This window comes from Taurulus bubalis (genome assembly GCF_910589615.1).
Source record: "Taurulus bubalis genome assembly, chromosome: 9".
Taxonomy (NCBI): domain Eukaryota; kingdom Metazoa; phylum Chordata; class Actinopteri; order Perciformes; family Cottidae; genus Taurulus; species Taurulus bubalis.
This window is the reverse complement of record NC_136597.1, coordinates 5,874,330-5,891,608: the sequence shown is the minus strand read 5'-3', so window position 1 is coordinate 5,891,608 and position 17,279 is coordinate 5,874,330. Positions and strand designations below refer to the sequence as shown.

At 42.0% G+C, this 17,279-nt stretch overlaps 2 protein-coding genes across 2 annotated transcripts in view; both read right to left on the bottom strand.

The window, feature by feature from the left end:
* cpne2 (copine II) overlaps positions 1–10,259 on the bottom strand; it is a gene marked incomplete at its 3' end in the record, with an annotated part of 39,359 nt that extends 29,100 nt beyond the window's left edge. The window contains exons 1-4 of the mRNA XM_079223760.1: positions 10,149–10,259; positions 7,007–7,207; positions 822–1,001; positions 652–726 (exon numbers count right to left, since the gene is read on the bottom strand). Coding sequence (XP_079079886.1) covers positions 652–726; positions 822–1,001; positions 7,007–7,183 — 432 coding nt within the window. The 5' untranslated portion in view covers positions 7,184–7,207; positions 10,149–10,259. The remainder of the gene's footprint in view (positions 1–651; positions 727–821; positions 1,002–7,006; positions 7,208–10,148) is intronic.
* A 3,954-nt stretch (positions 10,260–14,213) lies between these two features.
* Positions 14,214–17,279, bottom strand: part of nlrc5 (NLR family, CARD domain containing 5) — a gene marked incomplete at its 5' end in the record, with an annotated part of 30,793 nt that continues 27,727 nt past the window's right edge. The window contains 7 exons of the mRNA XM_079224094.1: positions 14,214–15,122; positions 15,283–15,366; positions 15,530–15,613; positions 16,274–16,351; positions 16,468–16,551; positions 16,642–16,725; positions 17,112–17,195. Of these exons, the coding sequence (XP_079080220.1) occupies positions 15,041–15,122; positions 15,283–15,366; positions 15,530–15,613; positions 16,274–16,351; positions 16,468–16,551; positions 16,642–16,725; positions 17,112–17,195 (580 nt within the window). The 3' untranslated portion in view covers positions 14,214–15,040. The remainder of the gene's footprint in view (positions 15,123–15,282; positions 15,367–15,529; positions 15,614–16,273; positions 16,352–16,467; positions 16,552–16,641; positions 16,726–17,111; positions 17,196–17,279) is intronic.

The following is a 17,279-nucleotide window of genomic DNA, read 5'->3' as shown; positions in this document are numbered from 1 at the left end:
AATAACTAATATTTGGCAAAAAATAGCTTATTGTGACTGCAATTAACATGTTTTGCACTGAATATCTTTTCAAGATAATAACAATTCTGTGCATTCTGTGCAAAACAAAACAAAATGAGTGTAGATATGTGTCAGCGATCAAGTTGTATCAGTATTAGTGGCTGCAATTAGCCTGCTTTTCTCTATAAATCTTTTTAAAACGGGGTTGCAGGCTTGATATGGCCACTCTCAAGTCATGCTCAATGTTGAGCTCAAATCTATATTTTGTTTTGAGAGACGCAGCAGCAGAAAAGCCCTAAGAATCGGCGAGTCACGCAAGCATTACCTGTTAACGGCGTAACGTAAACATTTCCACAAAAGTACAGGCTTTTCGCCATGTATTTATTCATTACATTTTATGTCCATGTACTTTTGTAATATGCGATGTTCTCAATAAGAAATTCTGCATTTCCCCCCGCGCCCCACCTGTAATGCCTCCTCGCCCCACTAGAGGGGTGCGCCCCACAGTTTGAGAACCACTGCATTGTAGTGAGCATCAGCGACTGCATCCACATGACCAACAACCTTTGATAATACAATTCAGTGTGTTTGTGTGATGAAGAGACAAACAGAAAGTTAAAGATACAGAGAGAGCGGCAGTATTATTCTCACCGTAATGGATCCTTTGCCAGCTGGCTTCCCATTGGCTAAGATCAACGGTCTGTGAAGTTTCTTATTGGACACAATCTAATGGACAATTAGTGAGAGACACACAGGAATCAATTACAGTAAGACGAAACACAAAACTAAAGAAATATGGGAAAGGAGAAATCCTTCCATACCACTCCCAGTGTGCAAATGAACTCTCCCAGGAAGTCATGTTCGTAGAGCTGCGTGGCACACTTGTCTTCATCGAAAATGGCGAAGCGAAGCTTCTGGATCTCCTCAAAGTGGTAGTCCACTTGAAACTTCACCCCAAACACTGGGTTCAAGTTGTTCACAGCTGTTTCAGTGCGACTGAGCTAAAATACAAGAAACAAGGAGAAAAACCTTTTCAACAACAAATAAATCAAACACATGAACTTGAGTGGATTGTGGTGGTCATCACTGAAAAGGAACCAATAAGGGTCAGTTAACGTTTTAACTTTTAACATCAACCTGGAATCTGGCAAGTTTATATGAAATAGTTTACATGCACAGTAGTGAACCATAAGTCACATCTGGGTTGTGATGATATTTATGATATACTATGTTGAAATAGAAAACAGAGTAACATCATCCAATGCAGGTTTGTCTCTGATGCCTTTAAATATCAGCATACAGTCATTTCTTTACCAAAATGAGTTGAGGATGAACACACTTTAGTCTCTGGCTGCCTGGACTGCCTCCTCCATCTTATAACCAGTAATGAAATACAAGAGCAACAAGTGATGAAATGAATAAATAACTGTCCTTAATAGTTATACAGTTACATCATGACTGTATAAAAAAGTGCCAAGAGGTCAAAGTCAAGTAAATGCAATATCCTAACAATATTAATACAAAAGAACAATAATACAAAATAAAAATGAGACCAAAACACTCTTAGAGAGTAATTGGATGTAAAAAATAAAAAAAAGATTATTATAAATTGTTAATGTTTTAACTCTAAATTCCATTTTCCACATCCTCAACTACTTTCCCCAGGTGGATCCAGCTTTGATATACAGACAAGTGATGAATTCTGATGCCCCCCAAAAAATAAGCCGGACAGCACACAGACGATCACAGTGAGTGGGAGTCTGGAAGAGCACTGTGAGAGTCATGTTATTTGCTCTGGGTCCTCTCAACCAGGTGGTTGGATGACTAATACTCACTGGCTGAGCTACTCTCCAGTCTGACTCACCCTGAACACACTGCTTAGTGTGTTTATCCACCATTAGACAAGGTCAGTATACGTCTAGCCTGTCACCACTTCTGAACTTAAGTGAATTTAAAAAGCACTTTTGAATGGTCATTGGACTGATGAATCGGAGATGGTGGCCATGCAATGTCAACACTAAACTGTCCAGCTGATTAACAAGCACTTTGCTTTGTTTGTTGTCATTGAATAGTACAGTGTTGGCTGATGTGGCGTTTTAATGCTTGGGGGTTAGCATTGCTACATTTAAGTAAGCTATTTTGAACAAGTTCACACCAAATAAAGTGCTACTTCTTTAGTTGGTGACACCAATGATGGTAATGTTGCTCGACCCACCACTTTGGTCCTGACCAAAACATCTCAACAACTACTGCTTTGCTGTGACATGTTGAGCAAACATTCATGGTCCCAAGAGGGAAAGTAACGATTGCTGCTAACTTTGTAGATGCTCTCCTCTGCCATTCATCTTCTTTTTCACATATTATTTTCTCATTTTCTTCAACCGTGCAGCTCCACTATTTCACTCGCTCACAGTGGAACATATATATAATTTTGTCCTATGAATCTGTCCCGAGGCAGCTGAAAATATCCACTGTTATTTGATATGATCATTTATCAGTGTTTTCAATTTGAGCAAGCGGTAGAAGCAAATAACTGTATAGACATAAGGTACCTCGATAAAAATGTACCTCTGAAAATATCTCACGTTTCTCTGACTAGGGATTTTTCTTACAAAAGAACGAAGGAGAGGCAGGCGTTTAGACCCACAAGGAAACGGGTTTTACCTCCAGTGCTAACAGTGCTAACAGCCCTTATCCATCTGTCTGACGCATGAGAAGAGAGCAGAGAGTACGCCTGCACTTTGTGGCTTAAAACCTGATATTGGTGGGTCATCATGGCAGCCCGGCAGGCTGAAGTGCATGTCTCATATGCGTGTCACTGTGGATTTGAACCTGGCTCACCGGACTATGGAAATGAATCAAACCCTTGCGGCACTTCTTTTGTTTGAATCTGTTTCATGTTCACTATTGCAGAAATGAGACAACAAATAGAAGCCAAAACAAGAGGCAATTGAATCTGTTTCCTCTCAGATACAAATGGTGGAATAGTAACAATATGAACAGCTGCATGCAACACTAGCTTACTAAGTAGGTAGTTAACTAGTACGTTACTGCAGGGTGAGGATAACAAGGCTGTCGTGAAACATGAAGAATAAATCACACAAGCTTCAATAACATCCCACATTGTGTCCACTTTGCTATTGTGAAAATTCCCAATTCCTTAGCTGGGGTTAGCTGGTGTTTTTACTTCCCAAGGACCTGAGGAATACGACTGCTCAAAACTATCTGAAACTTGTTAAGGCGTGTGTCTGTGTGGTTTAGAGCTGAGTGTGTACATCCGTGTGGGATAATAAAAAATGTAATGACCGGTATGAATGGTTGAGTTTAGTTTGTGTTCTTTCTGGTATTTAATAGACAGAGAAGAGACATCACAGTCAAACCGCTCAATGCGAAGACGTTGAATCAATAAGACGAGCAAAACTGGTTTCAAAGACTCACACATCAGAGAAGCTGCTGTCAAAAAGGAATTACTTGGACAAACTTGCAACACCAAAAAAAACACATAATTCCAAAAAAAAGAAAGCAGTTACCGTGTTTCCACAGCAGGTTCTTAAGACACCTTAACACTATAAACCGTTACTTGTTTGCACATCGAGCACATCCTGTCTCTCCAGCTACTAACTTTGTGTGTTTGGTGGACAGCACAGAGGATTTATCTGAGCTTTTTTTTCATTGAAAAGAGCTGCTTGCTGCTGAAAATGAGGTCAATGAGACTGGTGGGAGTGAACCAGAACAGTAAGGTTGGGTGTCTAAAACCAAAACAAAGATCTGAAAGATGATACAATACTACATAGACCTTACCTTTACACATAGTGATCTGATCCATTGTTGGCATGAACATTTTGATTAGCAGCTTGAATGGACCACGGTTCACCATTATTGATGTATATGACGTTTGAATTGATCCGTTAAACGGTAAATGGACCCGTACTTGTACAGCGCTTCTCATAGTCTTCCGATCACTCAAAGTGCTTTAACACTAAATGACACCATTCACACACTGATGAGAGGAGCTACCATGCAAGGTGCCACATCAGGACTATCAATTCATACACCGTAGGCGCAGCTACGGGAGCAATTTAGGGTTAAGTGTCTTGCTCAAGGACACATCGACATGGGCTAGCGGAGCCGGGGATCGAACGGCCGATCCTCTGATTGAAGGACGAACCGGTTCACCACTGAGCCACAGTCGACGTTAAATTCCTAAACACCTACAGTAACCTCACAAAGGACCTCGTCATTCAGCTAACCTCCCTTAGATGCTCCATTTAAATGTGTATAATAAAGCAGAGATTTAAAACACGGTTCAGTATCACGAAAAGGGATCCAGCGAATGTCTTTACAAGTCTACATAAGGCACCGCTAAAGATCTGACTTTAAACCCCACTGGGTTTAGCATCCCTACTGTAGGTGGTAAAACATCACACTGAATGTGAGTTCTCACTTTCAGTGTTAAAGGCGTTTATCTGCTTCCATAACACGTGTTGAGATTAGTATGGGGATTTATAGTTCAGAGAGAGAGAAAAAGGAAAAGGAAGGAATAGCCAAAGCAGTCGGCAAACGGGGCGCCACCTTCTTTACAGATCCATATTTCTGGAGGCATATCATGTTCTTTAAACACCAGCTTTCGCTCTTATCATAATCTCCCATCGTGGTTTCCGTCAGTCACCTCTTCACGTCATCCTCCTCTTGTTCAGTCTCACTTCTTCTTCCATCTCTATCTTCCTCTTCTCTTTCTCAAACCTCGATTAATAACGCTAATTTTCCCCTCACCCTCTGTTTCCCTCCTTTTCTCATCTCCATCTCTCTCTCACACCTCGCTCCAACACTTTTCTCTCTCTCTCTCACTCTCTCATTTACCCTGGATGGGCCCAGCTGCTTCTCACACCTCTATCTCAGAAGACGACAGATGAAGATAGACAGATAGTGAGACGGAGAGAGACAAAGAGGAGGATGACTGGTGAAAGAAATGAGAGTGAGAGAGAGACAATCGGAAAAAGGAGGAGAGAGAAGACAAAGCGAACAGGTGATTGGAGGATGTGAGAAAACCGAGGTGTGAGAGAAAGAGCGAGCTGTGGATAATATCAGAGGGCCTCATTTCGCCTCCTCCATCATTCCCTCACTCCAGTAGCACTAAGCTTTTGTTTCCCTTCCCGTTGCCATAGTAACCGTTGGCAATTTCGCATCGGAGCCACATGCCCTGCTGACCGACAGCTAGCTACAACCCGAGGCACTCGCCTACACACACACACACACACACACACACAGTCACGCACAGGCATGCACAAAAAAGCCAGTTTGCCCTGCTGACCAGCTGTTCGCTACAGAGGAGCCTTGAGGCAGCAGCCTACACACCAAAACGTCATCACCATGTTCCTCTGGAGCCGCTCCAACTTAGCGCTCGTGTTTTTTTATTTTTCCACACCCTGCAAATACTGTATCAGATCATACATTCGCATCACAAAGCGAGGGAGAAGGCTCCCCAAACAAGACACAGAACACTAAGTGCAGAGCGCTGCCCGGGACTCAACTCAAGCAATAGTGCTCAGAGCGTCTCTCTATTTCCTCTCACTCCTCTACTTTCCCATGCCCTTTGGGTCACTATTGTAAGCCATGTCGTTCGATGCAAAGTTATTGAAGAGGGGGAATAAAGCTCTGTGATCCAACACGCCAGCTAACTAGTCATTGGCAAACTAACGGATCAGATTATATCACGGGACAAACGATCACACAGTTCATTCAAAACAGCTTTCGAATGGTTCCTCCTTTGTGGAACAGTTTTTACTCCGAGAGAGGCGGTTAAATCAAAATGTAACGGTGCTAATAAACTACGACAGCGTCCTCCATTGTGGACTCCCCGGCTCTGGGTCCCCTCCTGTCCAGACGGCTCGCTATTGGTCAACTGTGAGAATATATCCTTTTTAGAGTTGGATCCACTAATTCAGTGGAGTGAATTGATTTTGCCGTGATTATTCCACAGCTTTAAATCCTTTAAATCCAAGCTTGTAACCTTCACGTCGTTGGACCGAGGCAGTGACCGCCAGCAGGAGACACGGCACGCAGAGAGCAGCGCCTTCTTGCTTGAGCTGTCTTGTTAATCAATGAGACACTGAGCTGCCCATCATCCAAATGTCCATTCAAATTGATAGAACTCTAATGTCAGCGTTTGTAACCCTCACAGGACCGACTCTGCAGTCATACAACCGTCCTGAGTTTTCTCCAGAAGCCAGCGTTCAGCTGTGTGGTATTCAGCAGTTTACTCGAAAAACAAATACATAATGAACCAAATAATAAGGTTTAACTGGGCCACCGAAACACACATGTTGTGCAAACCATAGATTCATACACACAAGTACAGATATATCAGAAATACATCTATTCTGGTCCATTAAGGAACCTACTTGTGGAACCTTGTATAAGTAACTTGGCAGCCCGACCAGCGCCTGAGCAGTGCCAGATCAACGTTTGAAGAACGTTCACAAACGTTGGAACGTCCGACTGGGCTCAGCAGGCCGGGCTCATGCCAGATGGTCAAGGCATCATGAGTTTGGATCTGGCTCACAACATATACCGTCTGCACAGCAACACAGACAACAAACGAAATGCTTTTTGTCTTTCTTTGCTGGAAGAGCCAGCATGGTGGACGTGACCTTGAAAGCGCTTCTGACACTTGGAGAATTTTTCATCCTCTTTAAATCATCTTTTTTATTTTTGCCTCCTTTTTATCCTCTTCTCTCCGCCTCCCTGGCGCTGAAATAAACAGCATGGAGAAGCAACAGAAATGGGTTTGACTCCTTATGATCCCAACACTAATATATTATCTCTGTTCTGTTTTCCCTTCAATCTGCCATTTGCATCCCCCCTGCTGATTTTTCTCCATTTACCTCCTGTTTTAAGAAGACAAAACATGCCTTTTTATTCACTTCTCTACAGCACATTTTGTCCTCCACTTCTCTCTCCATCTGTCAGTTTTCCTCCTACCCCACCATCATCCCTCCATTCTTACCTCCACCCAGTTTCCATCCACCTCATGGAAGAGAACACAGAACGGGTCCGACTTGGAGGCAACATCTCGGTCCAGCAGGCTGGCTGCGGTGACGGACAGCTCCACCCGGGTGACGCAGTGCTGAGGTCCCACACTGAGCGTCTGGTCGTCAGTGGTCGAGCCCAGAGTGTAGGCCATGGTCTGAGTTTACACTTAATCACCCTGGAGTACAGAAGAAAAGAAATAAGTGGAAACAACCAGTTTCATACATGCCCACACACCACACTGGCTGTTTCTTGGCACTTTGAGCTAAATGCACAAGTGTGTGAACATTCTTATGTTTAACTGATGCAATGTTCATTCAATTTGATTAGATTAGACAACTTTATTAATCAAATGTTTCACCAAAATTCATACAAACAACAACATACAAAGTTCACAGACAGTAAACGCATTGCAATGAAAAAACAACACCAGAAAATGCCATATGAAACATGACACCATCTTATTTTAGAGCAGGGGTCTTCAACTTTGACCAGGCCAAGGAACCATTAGCTGATAGAGGGGGGCCTACAATAATGTGTGTATAGGGCTATAAAGTGCCATGTATCAACATACCTGTTCCATGGTGCATTCAATACGAGGCTATTAAAATAATAATATGTAGCCACTTGTTTACCGTTACGGATTGGTGTCCCAGGGATTTAGCATGGGTTAGCTCGCTCACGTGATGGCACAAGGATAACAGCGAGGCCATCATCAATGTTGTGGAAATAACATGTTTTTTATAAACAAATTGGCCAATTTAGCATTGCTATTAATATGTTGTATGTTGTATTCATGTAACTGGTGTGTGTATCCGCAGACATATTTGAATACAACATGAATACATGAATAAAAATGTCAAATAATGTGTTGTTGCAGTTCCTCTAAGGAACCCCTAGGGGTCACTCACCCGCTGTTAGAGTTTTAGCGTGCTAATATTAGATACACTAAAAAACTAAGTATAGCAGAGGCCGCTGGGCGGGTCATATGTTTTGCAGGTGTTCGGACATTGAAAGTACTGGACTAGCTGCAAATAACATTTAAAGATTAAAGGTTCACCTGGCATGATCTCTGTGAGATGAACTGTACTGTTCTTGTTGACATACACTGCTGCTGTCCAGGATAACACGCAATGACTTCAGTGTGTGTGTGTGTGTGTGTGTGTGTGTGTGTGTGTGTGTGTGTGTGTGTGTGTGTGTGTGTGTGTGTGTGTGTCTTACGCTGACAGCAGGCAAAATCATGAATTTCAAGAAACACCGCTTCAGAGAGGAAAATAAGATGCTATCGACACATTCGGTGGCCATATCTGTTGCCGGGCAGATTGTGTATTCCCTCACAGAAATGAGTGGTTTACAGATAAGTATTTTAGTCCTAGAAGTATGTGTCACAAAAAAAGAGAGGAAAAGTAAACAAGAACTTCACTCCTTTGGTGTGAAAGCCCTAACGGCTTCAGTTTAATTAGAGTAACGATACTGTCTGGCTAGAAATACACACTGAGGAAGATTCAAACAATGCGCAGAATGTGAGACCCTGATGCTGCAGGTTGACCCTGTGGTAGGCTCTCTCTCTCTCACACACACACACACACACACACACACACACACACACACACACACACACACACACACACACACACACATAAATACAGCCATCACAGAACCTCTAAAATGGAGACGCCTCACGCAAGGAAAACATGAAAGCCATAAAGAGAAAACATGCATGTCTTGAAACACAGTTTGAGTGTAAAAACACGATGTTCTCGGTCATAACTTGGGTCACATTTGAAATGATTTCCTCAAGGCTTTAAGAACAGATAAACCGCAGAGCACCTTGTATCCAAACAGGTTTTGTTCTCAGGGCGGTGAGCTAAAAGGATGCTGTCTGTTGCTAAGATACTAATGTGTCACAACCAGCGTGCTCCTCCCGGTCTGCTCCTGTGATGTCACACTGGTAGTGGTGATGCACTGAACACACCATTGTAATGCTCTCATTCATTTACTCACTCATTCACAGAGGGTGAACAGCTTGCTTTGACTGGCTGAGATGCTTTAAATCATGTATTGATTGATCATGGGTGATGAATGGATGCAATAAAGACCCCACTGTCTTTTTTTTGTTCATGACAATTAGAGACACACGGCAGGTCTGCCATTACCAGACACTACTTACACAAATCATACATGATGTTGCAATGCATGGTGGGGCGGCTGTTGCAGAATATCCTGCCTTTAATTGAAAATAATGATTATCAATATGTCTCCTGCTCAAGTGCTCTGTGCTATAAGTGTAGTATGTTTTTCAATCATGTGTTTTACTTCGATCAGGAAGAAACTCAAGGGATATATCACCTAAAAGCAGAAGAAGACAAATAAAAACAAAAATGTCACTTTCTTCCAATAATAATCCAAAAGCTGCCGATGCCACGCCTCCGCTTAGAACTATTTCCTGCGGCTGCAAGCAACTTTGACCTGCTTCAAAACCACATCACCGCCCTTTCCCGCGCGTCATGGCACAGGGACCCGTTGCGCGCGCAGCGCTGAGTGCATTACAGGTGCGCGCGGGGACCGTACAGCGGGACCTGCCACACCCACCGAGAAGACGTTCACACCCGAGTCACACTTCACGTCCACGCCCGAGTGGCCTCTCTGCGGGAGAGCCGCACGGAGTAAACCCCGCGCGCACGTCATTAAGCCTAATTGCACCTGTCTGTCAGGCCAAAGTGGAGGCCAATGGGAATGAAGTACAGCATGTAAACAGTCATCTGTTGAGATGTGTCCATTTATATTGAAAACAGATGAAAAGAGTAAAGACGCAACTCTCTCTCTCGCTCTCTCTCACTCACACACACACACACACACACACGCGCACACACACACACACACACACACACACACACACACACACACACACACACACACACACACACACACACACACATAAAATAAAACCAGTACAATGGCACGTCCTTCTTCCTCCAGCCAGCACAGACTGGACATTTTTGAGAAGTGAGCGTGTCACAGTCCCTCATATCCATCTGACAACAAACACCAGCTCACTGTAATTCTCTCCAGAGGAATACCAACGAGAAACGAAATATGAAAGCTGACGCCACACTTACCAGAATAAATGACGTCCAACTTCTTCTCCGCTTTTCAGTTTTCACAGTTTATTTAATTACCGCGCTCACTGAGGAGAAAAAACAATCCCCCCAATGCTTCTTTTTTCTTTCTTTCTTTATCTTTTTTTCTACCAAAGAGTGTAAACAGAAGTTGCCATTTTTTTTGTTATCCCGTGTATCCTGGAAGGCGCAACAGTGCGTGCACGTAAACCATCCTCGTAGCCACCTGGATTCTGTTCTCTCTGCCCAGCGCCACTGATGGACCGAACTGCGTCAAGCTAACGGCTCTAGCGTGCGACCGGAAGTACTGCGAGTTTACAAAATAAAAGCATCGCTGTCCAGGAGGTTCAAAGCGCTTCCGTTCTCAGTGTTTAATATTTACAACCAGAAATAAATACAGTTCTTGTATTACATGACGAGTGTTGTCACTGGCGTGTGTTGTTTTAATTGCCAGCATACTCTAACATTGCAGTGGCCTTTCGTTTCTGCAAGATCAAAATTGCATTGTAAAGTCCAATATGGGAAATCTATTGGTCTATTGTTTCCCTGACGCCCTCTTGTGGTGAATGCAGGTATTACGACCTAAGTCTGTTCATTACTTTTCAACACATTGCAGTAACATTACCAGTAGTGGAAGAAGTAGTAAGATATTTTTACTTAAAAGTAACAGTAGTAACAACTAAGTGTATCAAACAAATGCAAATATGTATTATACATCAGAATTGCATCTTTTAGAGTGTTTTTTTTTAACATATTATATTATTGTATTATTATTAGCCCACTGGTGGATTACCGTTCATGTTTGACTGTTGTACTTGATCCTTGTTTAGGACCCTGAGGTTGCTGTCTATTCACACTGTTGTATTAAATTGTCCTTGGTGTATTTATCTGTCGTCATATCACTGTTCTTTTCTTTTTATATATGTGAGCATTACAGTATATTTTAGCAGATATTTTGTTATTTGTCACTATTATTTTCATGTCATTGACCTTCATCTGTTAATTTGTGTTTAAATATATTTCCTTTTTTACATATTGTGTGAGTTAGCTAAAGTAAATGGTTGCATGTATTCTATTTTTGTTGCATTATCATTAACATGCAATGTGAGAAGTCACCCGTCCTCATTGCGCTTTATACCCTGACTGATAACGAGGCTTTCCACTAAAACTAATCAAACATAGATTAAAACAATCATATATACAATCATAAAATACACGATTACAGTGGGAATTCTACTATCATTTGTTTATGTGAATCCTTAACACTTGGTTATCATATTTTTGGTACTCAGCTAGTCGTGTGTCTGGTGGATCTGCTGCATTCTGCAATTTTATGTTAGGATACTGAACAGATGTTTACTTCATCCCAATTATAAGCTATATAAACAGCATATATGGTTAGTATTTTCACTTTACCTTTGTTAGATCACATGTATAAATGAATGTGCTACTTGTTTTTTTTATTCATTTATAAAATGTAATAAAAAAAGAATATAAATTAGAATCAAGATGTGAGTGATGCTCCTCCTGTAGTGTATGAGTACAACATTCTGGCCTTTCTTTGGCACAAAGGATACACAAACTTGGAAGAGTTGACCGGCCTGTTCTGTGTAGTCAGCAGTCTGGTGGAGCTCAGACAGTTTTTCTGAATCGTTCCCACCACGGTTCCTCTTCAGGAGCTCCTGTCCAGCTTTTGTGAGGTAAAAAGATTGTCGCATGTGATGTTGTGTCCACTGAGTCCCTCAGTCGTGTCCAGGACAACAACTCTCATTCCTTGATTTTTCTGAGTGGCTCCTCCATTAGGCTCTGTAGATGTGTAAGTTCCACGCATATACGAGGAAGTGACATCACAGGCACTCAGATCTTTATTCAAGAAGAACATTCAATGTCACACTTTCTTCATATCATATTTCTTCACTTGCTGGCTGCTGACGGGCTGGTTCTGAGGCTCGTCTTTATTTTGGAACTTGCTGAGTTCAGAACATAGAACCCGGAATTCAGAGCATATAACCTTGAAGTTAGAGCATAGCACCTGAGGTTAGAGTATAGAGAACCTTGGGGTCGGAGCATAGAACCTTGAGGTTAGAACATAGAACTCTAAAGGTTAAAGCAAAGAGAACCTTGAGGTCAGATCATAGAACTCTGAGGTCAGAGCATATGACCCTGAGGTTAGAGCATAGAACCCTGAGGGTAGAGCATAGAACCTTGAGGTTAAAGCAAAGAGAACCTTGAGGTCAGAGCATAGAACCTGAGGTTATAGCATAGAACCTGAGGTTATAGCATAGAACCCTAAGGTTAGAGCATAGAACAATGAGATCAGAGCATAGAACCCTAAGGTTAGAGCATAGAATCCTGAGATCAGAGCATAGAACCCTGAGATCAGAGCATAGAACCCTAAGGTTAGAGCATAGAACTCTGAGGTTAAAGCAAAGAGAACCTTGAGGTCAGAGCATATAACCCTAAGGTTAGAGCATAGAACCCTGAGGTTAGAGTATAGAACCCTGAGATATGATCATATTTTTTAATAGCTCCACGAAAAAAACGGCACAGAAATATGATTCAGCTGTTGCTGGACACCCCAGACTCTTGACTTCCACCTCCTGTTGCCTGTGAGATCGCATGTGACTCAGGATCTTTGAGCCTGTGGAGTTTGTGTCGAGCTCCGCCTTTTTTTTTTTTTTAAGGAGAATTTAAGAAATAATCTAAAATTGAGAAAATGACCTCAGACCCCAGAGGGTTAACTTGCTAGCTGCTGACGGGCTGGTCCTGAGGCTCGTCTTCATTTTGGAACTAGCTGATGCTCAATCTCATCCTCTTCTTCAAAGTCACTGACAGACTTTTCATAAATGTGACCCTTACATTCTGAAACCTCTTCCTCTCTACATCATCATCATCATCATCATCATCATCATCATCATCATCATCATCATCATCAAAAGCTTCTCTCTCTTCCAAAATCAATTGCAAGGCCCTTTGAGCAGAGAAACCTTTGGCCACTTTGATCAGTTGTGATAAGTAACCACACGGGCGAAGCATAAAAACAACACACACACACACACCCTACAATTTCCTCACTCTCAAACATCCTGAATGTAATATAAACGTGACGGGTGGGTGTACAGGGCATGGTCATTGAAAATGTGTTCTGATTTATGTTCTTCACAGAAAATGAGCCAATGAGTCTGAGTTTGAAAAAAATATTAATCCTATCATTTTTCTTTTGATAAAAAATGAAAGCAAGTCCCACAGACCCGAACACCACACAAAGGTGCACTTGCAAAAGGTATTTAAAAGAGGGGTCAAGATTGAGATAGATAAGAAATATAAGAAGATGGATTCTACATTTTGTTCTCAATTTTCCCTTTCTGCCTCGCAAAATCCCCACTTTTATCAAATCCTACATGTTCAGTTTTCAAAATGTGATACATGATACAGCTGTTTCTGTGGCCGAGTCCTACTCCCTGTGAGTGAGCTGAACTTCATAACAAGTGCCCCTTCAACACAGCAGCGCAGCAGAAAACTGCACCACAGTTGCACCACCAGTCCTAACCACCAGAGAGCGCCAGAGCGACATGAAATAATGGGAGTCCTGACTGAGTCTTGCCAAAGTTTGTCCCTGACAGGCACAGCTGTGGTTTCAGCTGCTCCTGTTGACATTTGTCAGGATTAAATATTAGGGAGTTATAAAACACCCTTTGTTGAATCATGTACTCCTGAAACTAGGTTATATTGACACATCATCGTGACTAATAAAATAAAAGCAAAATAAAAAAACATTATTAAGTTACATAAACATGATGAGGTGTGTACTGTATGTGGAAATTGTGTTGCGTTTGTTCATGAAACATATTTTTTTAAATTAAGGAATTTACCAACAAATTGTGAAGAAACCAATTGAGTAACGCGTAAATAAAAGCCAAAACTCACTGTCTTTTTTTTCTTCTTTATTTTTTTTTAAATATCAATTGCCATCTCAGTGCAAGTCAGAATTTATTAATGTAAAGGCAATATGTCAAACCTGATCACAAAAACACAAAACTCTCATTAAGAGGATGATCTACCACAGTGCATCTTGGTCTCTGCTCAAAACAATCCAGTACTTGTAGAAATCCTAGATAAAAAAAATGTTTAAATTACATCTAACTAAATAACTTTTCACAACACCAGCAGAAATAAATACGCAGATTGTATAGAGACCACAACCTAAAATGACCATAAGAGCAGAATACCCGCTTCCAACTCTTCCTTTTACTGTGAGTTTATGATTTGTTGTGTTTTCACTGATGTGGCCTCTAACTATTGTAAACACGTTACGGTGCAAAGCGACTTCAGAGTCTGCAAACCTGTTTTCTATTATTTTCCATCGTGGTTCATGGCGCTGTGGAACAGCAGTGTGTGCAAACACGGCAGTAACTAGACTGAAAAGGTGCCGCTGAGTCAAAACACTACGCTTTGTGGGTCGTCCCTCAACGCAACGCATCCTGTTGCAGTTCAACTTCAGTATATCAGGACACAGCTGGTTACGCCAGTTTGTAAAACTAGACACCAATTAGTGCATAGTCATACATTTTAATAGTTATAAAAATAGTACCATTCAACAGCGCATCTGTACTTAATCGCATTGTTCCCGCTTAACATTATTCACAGTTTAGTGCTATGCAATAGGCACTAGGGTTCTCTCCAGTAGTAGACCACATAGTGGTCTTTAAACTCGTCTATTAGACACCAGCTGCTGCAGTCCTTAGATACACATTGAAGGTTTTAAACACCTGCTTTTTTTTAAGGTCTTGAACTCCATTTAATGCTGGAGCTGTAGGACTGGTTCACCTCTGCAGATTCTGATGAACTGGAATGCTACTTCTCCGCGCCACCGTCCAACAACCCAGATCCCATTAGGTGGAGGAGAAATTCAGCCTCCTCTCCCTCAGACTGAGCTTCCGGGCCTCAGTGGGGGAGATGTTGTTCCTCCACAGCCTGAAAAGCACAGCGGAGGCCAATCTAAACATTCTCAACGTTTTAAATGCATCTTAAAAACAAAACAAATGTAGCTGGTTTGGCACACATAGATGGCTTCAACAAGATATTCAAAACCGCAGCGGGAAAAGAAGAGGCGACGCCATGACAGCAAGTTTACCTGATGAGCTGCAGAGCAGGACACGACCCTAAGGCTCTAGCCAGGGCCTCCGCTCCAGAAACACTCACAGCATTTGACTCCAGACTGGGAGAAAAATAATAAAATAAAACATAGTGGACATACATACCGTTTAATTCCTGTGTGTGTGTGTGTGTGTGTGTGTGTGTGTGTGTGTGTGTGTGTGTGTGTGTGTGTGTGTGTGTGTGTGTGTGTGTGTGTGTGTGTGTGTGTGTGTTCATAAACTCACTCTATTCTCATCAGCTTCGGACAGAGAGGCATAACTCTGACCAGCTCCATTGCCACTTTATCGCCGCAATTATTCCATCCCAGGCTAGAAAACAGAGAGAGGCGGAGCAGTGTAGCATCTGGACAAACAATCACTAACACACACACACACACAGAACTTCCCATTTGAAATCATAATCCATCATGTTTATGTCCACTATACAGGGCCAGGAAGGTGAAGGCTGTGGAATGACCTACATTAAAGCATTATTCACCCATGAAACGTGTTCTGAGCTTCATCAAAGTCACTATAATAGACAAATGCACTCTATGTAGATTAATAATAATAAGAGTTGTTTTCAAAATATGGCCAATTAGTGCAATATCTAGTCAGTTTTGCCCATGAATAAGTTGAAATTGTAGTTTGTGGTTGGAACAGTTGGAGTTAAAAGAATAGCCTTGGTGCACTGTGTCCCCGCCTCTACGAGCTCAACACTGTCAACACAGTTCGCCAGAGGTCAATAGTGCAAATGTATAAGTCAAAGCTTACCAGTTAACCTCAAGGTAAAACCTTTCTGAAACCCTGATGATTGACTTCTCTGCCTCTGATTTATTGCATGAATACAAGAGGAATGCGTTTGAACATTTTGACTTCAACACGCAGCATCTCCTGTTGTTTTATGCCTCACTGTCGATTTGTGAACCTTTGCAGAGATACTTGAGCGCTGCCTGTAAAAATGCATCACGTGATCCTTTTTAAACTTACCCCACATCCTGCAGGAGGGGACAGTGGGCCAGACTGGCAGCTACAGGACACAGCTCTGAAGTCCCCACAGAAGTCAGACTGCCAGACCACACCAGAAAAGAAACATTTGATCTCAGCTCGTAATCAGTGTATCGAGTCATCCAATCAGGGTTGTGACTTGGAAAACAGAGGCTGAGGAGTCTTAAGAGTCTTACTAGATCTTGGTGAGGTTCTTCATGCACATTATTGCTTTGGAGAGGCTCACTGATCCGTCATATCCAATCCTGTTCTCGGAAATACTAGAAAAAGACACACATAAAGAACAGAAACCTCAGGACAAGTCTGACAAATATACGTCAACAAGAAATTTGAGTGTGTGTGTGACTTACTCCAGCACAGTGATGTGTGTCAGTGATGGTAGAACAAGGGCCATCCTGGCAGCCGTGAGATCCCCGAGGCTGTTGCTAGGCAGACTGTAAGGAAGCACAAACTTCAGAGTTTTCAGTCTGTACCGATATAAATATGCAGAGTAAGATGTCTAATTTCTATTCTCCTCTTTCATCAAAAGACAAACGATACAGATAATGCAACGATAAATCATACAGCTGAAGAGTTCACATGGGAAATTATCGTTTTGCAGCACTGAACATTATTTAGAGGATGAGACATACATGTGGTAATACAAATATTATAATAATTGGACCAATAGGAGACTGGGAGACACTGATTGCGTACAAGCAGTGCAGGTGTGAATGAACACATGACAGATGTTTTACCTCCTACATTGTTTTTCCAAAACATAATTTACAGGAATGAGCCACATATAAAAACATTTATTTATTTATTATCCTGTCCTTACTGGAGCTCTTCCAGGTGAGTACAGCTGTTCAAAGCCTCCAGGAGCACGTCTCCCGACTGGTCGCTGATAAGGTTCTTTGATAGACTGGAAACAGACACATGGACACACACACACACACACACACACACACACACACACACACACACACACACACACAGTAGCTGTAAA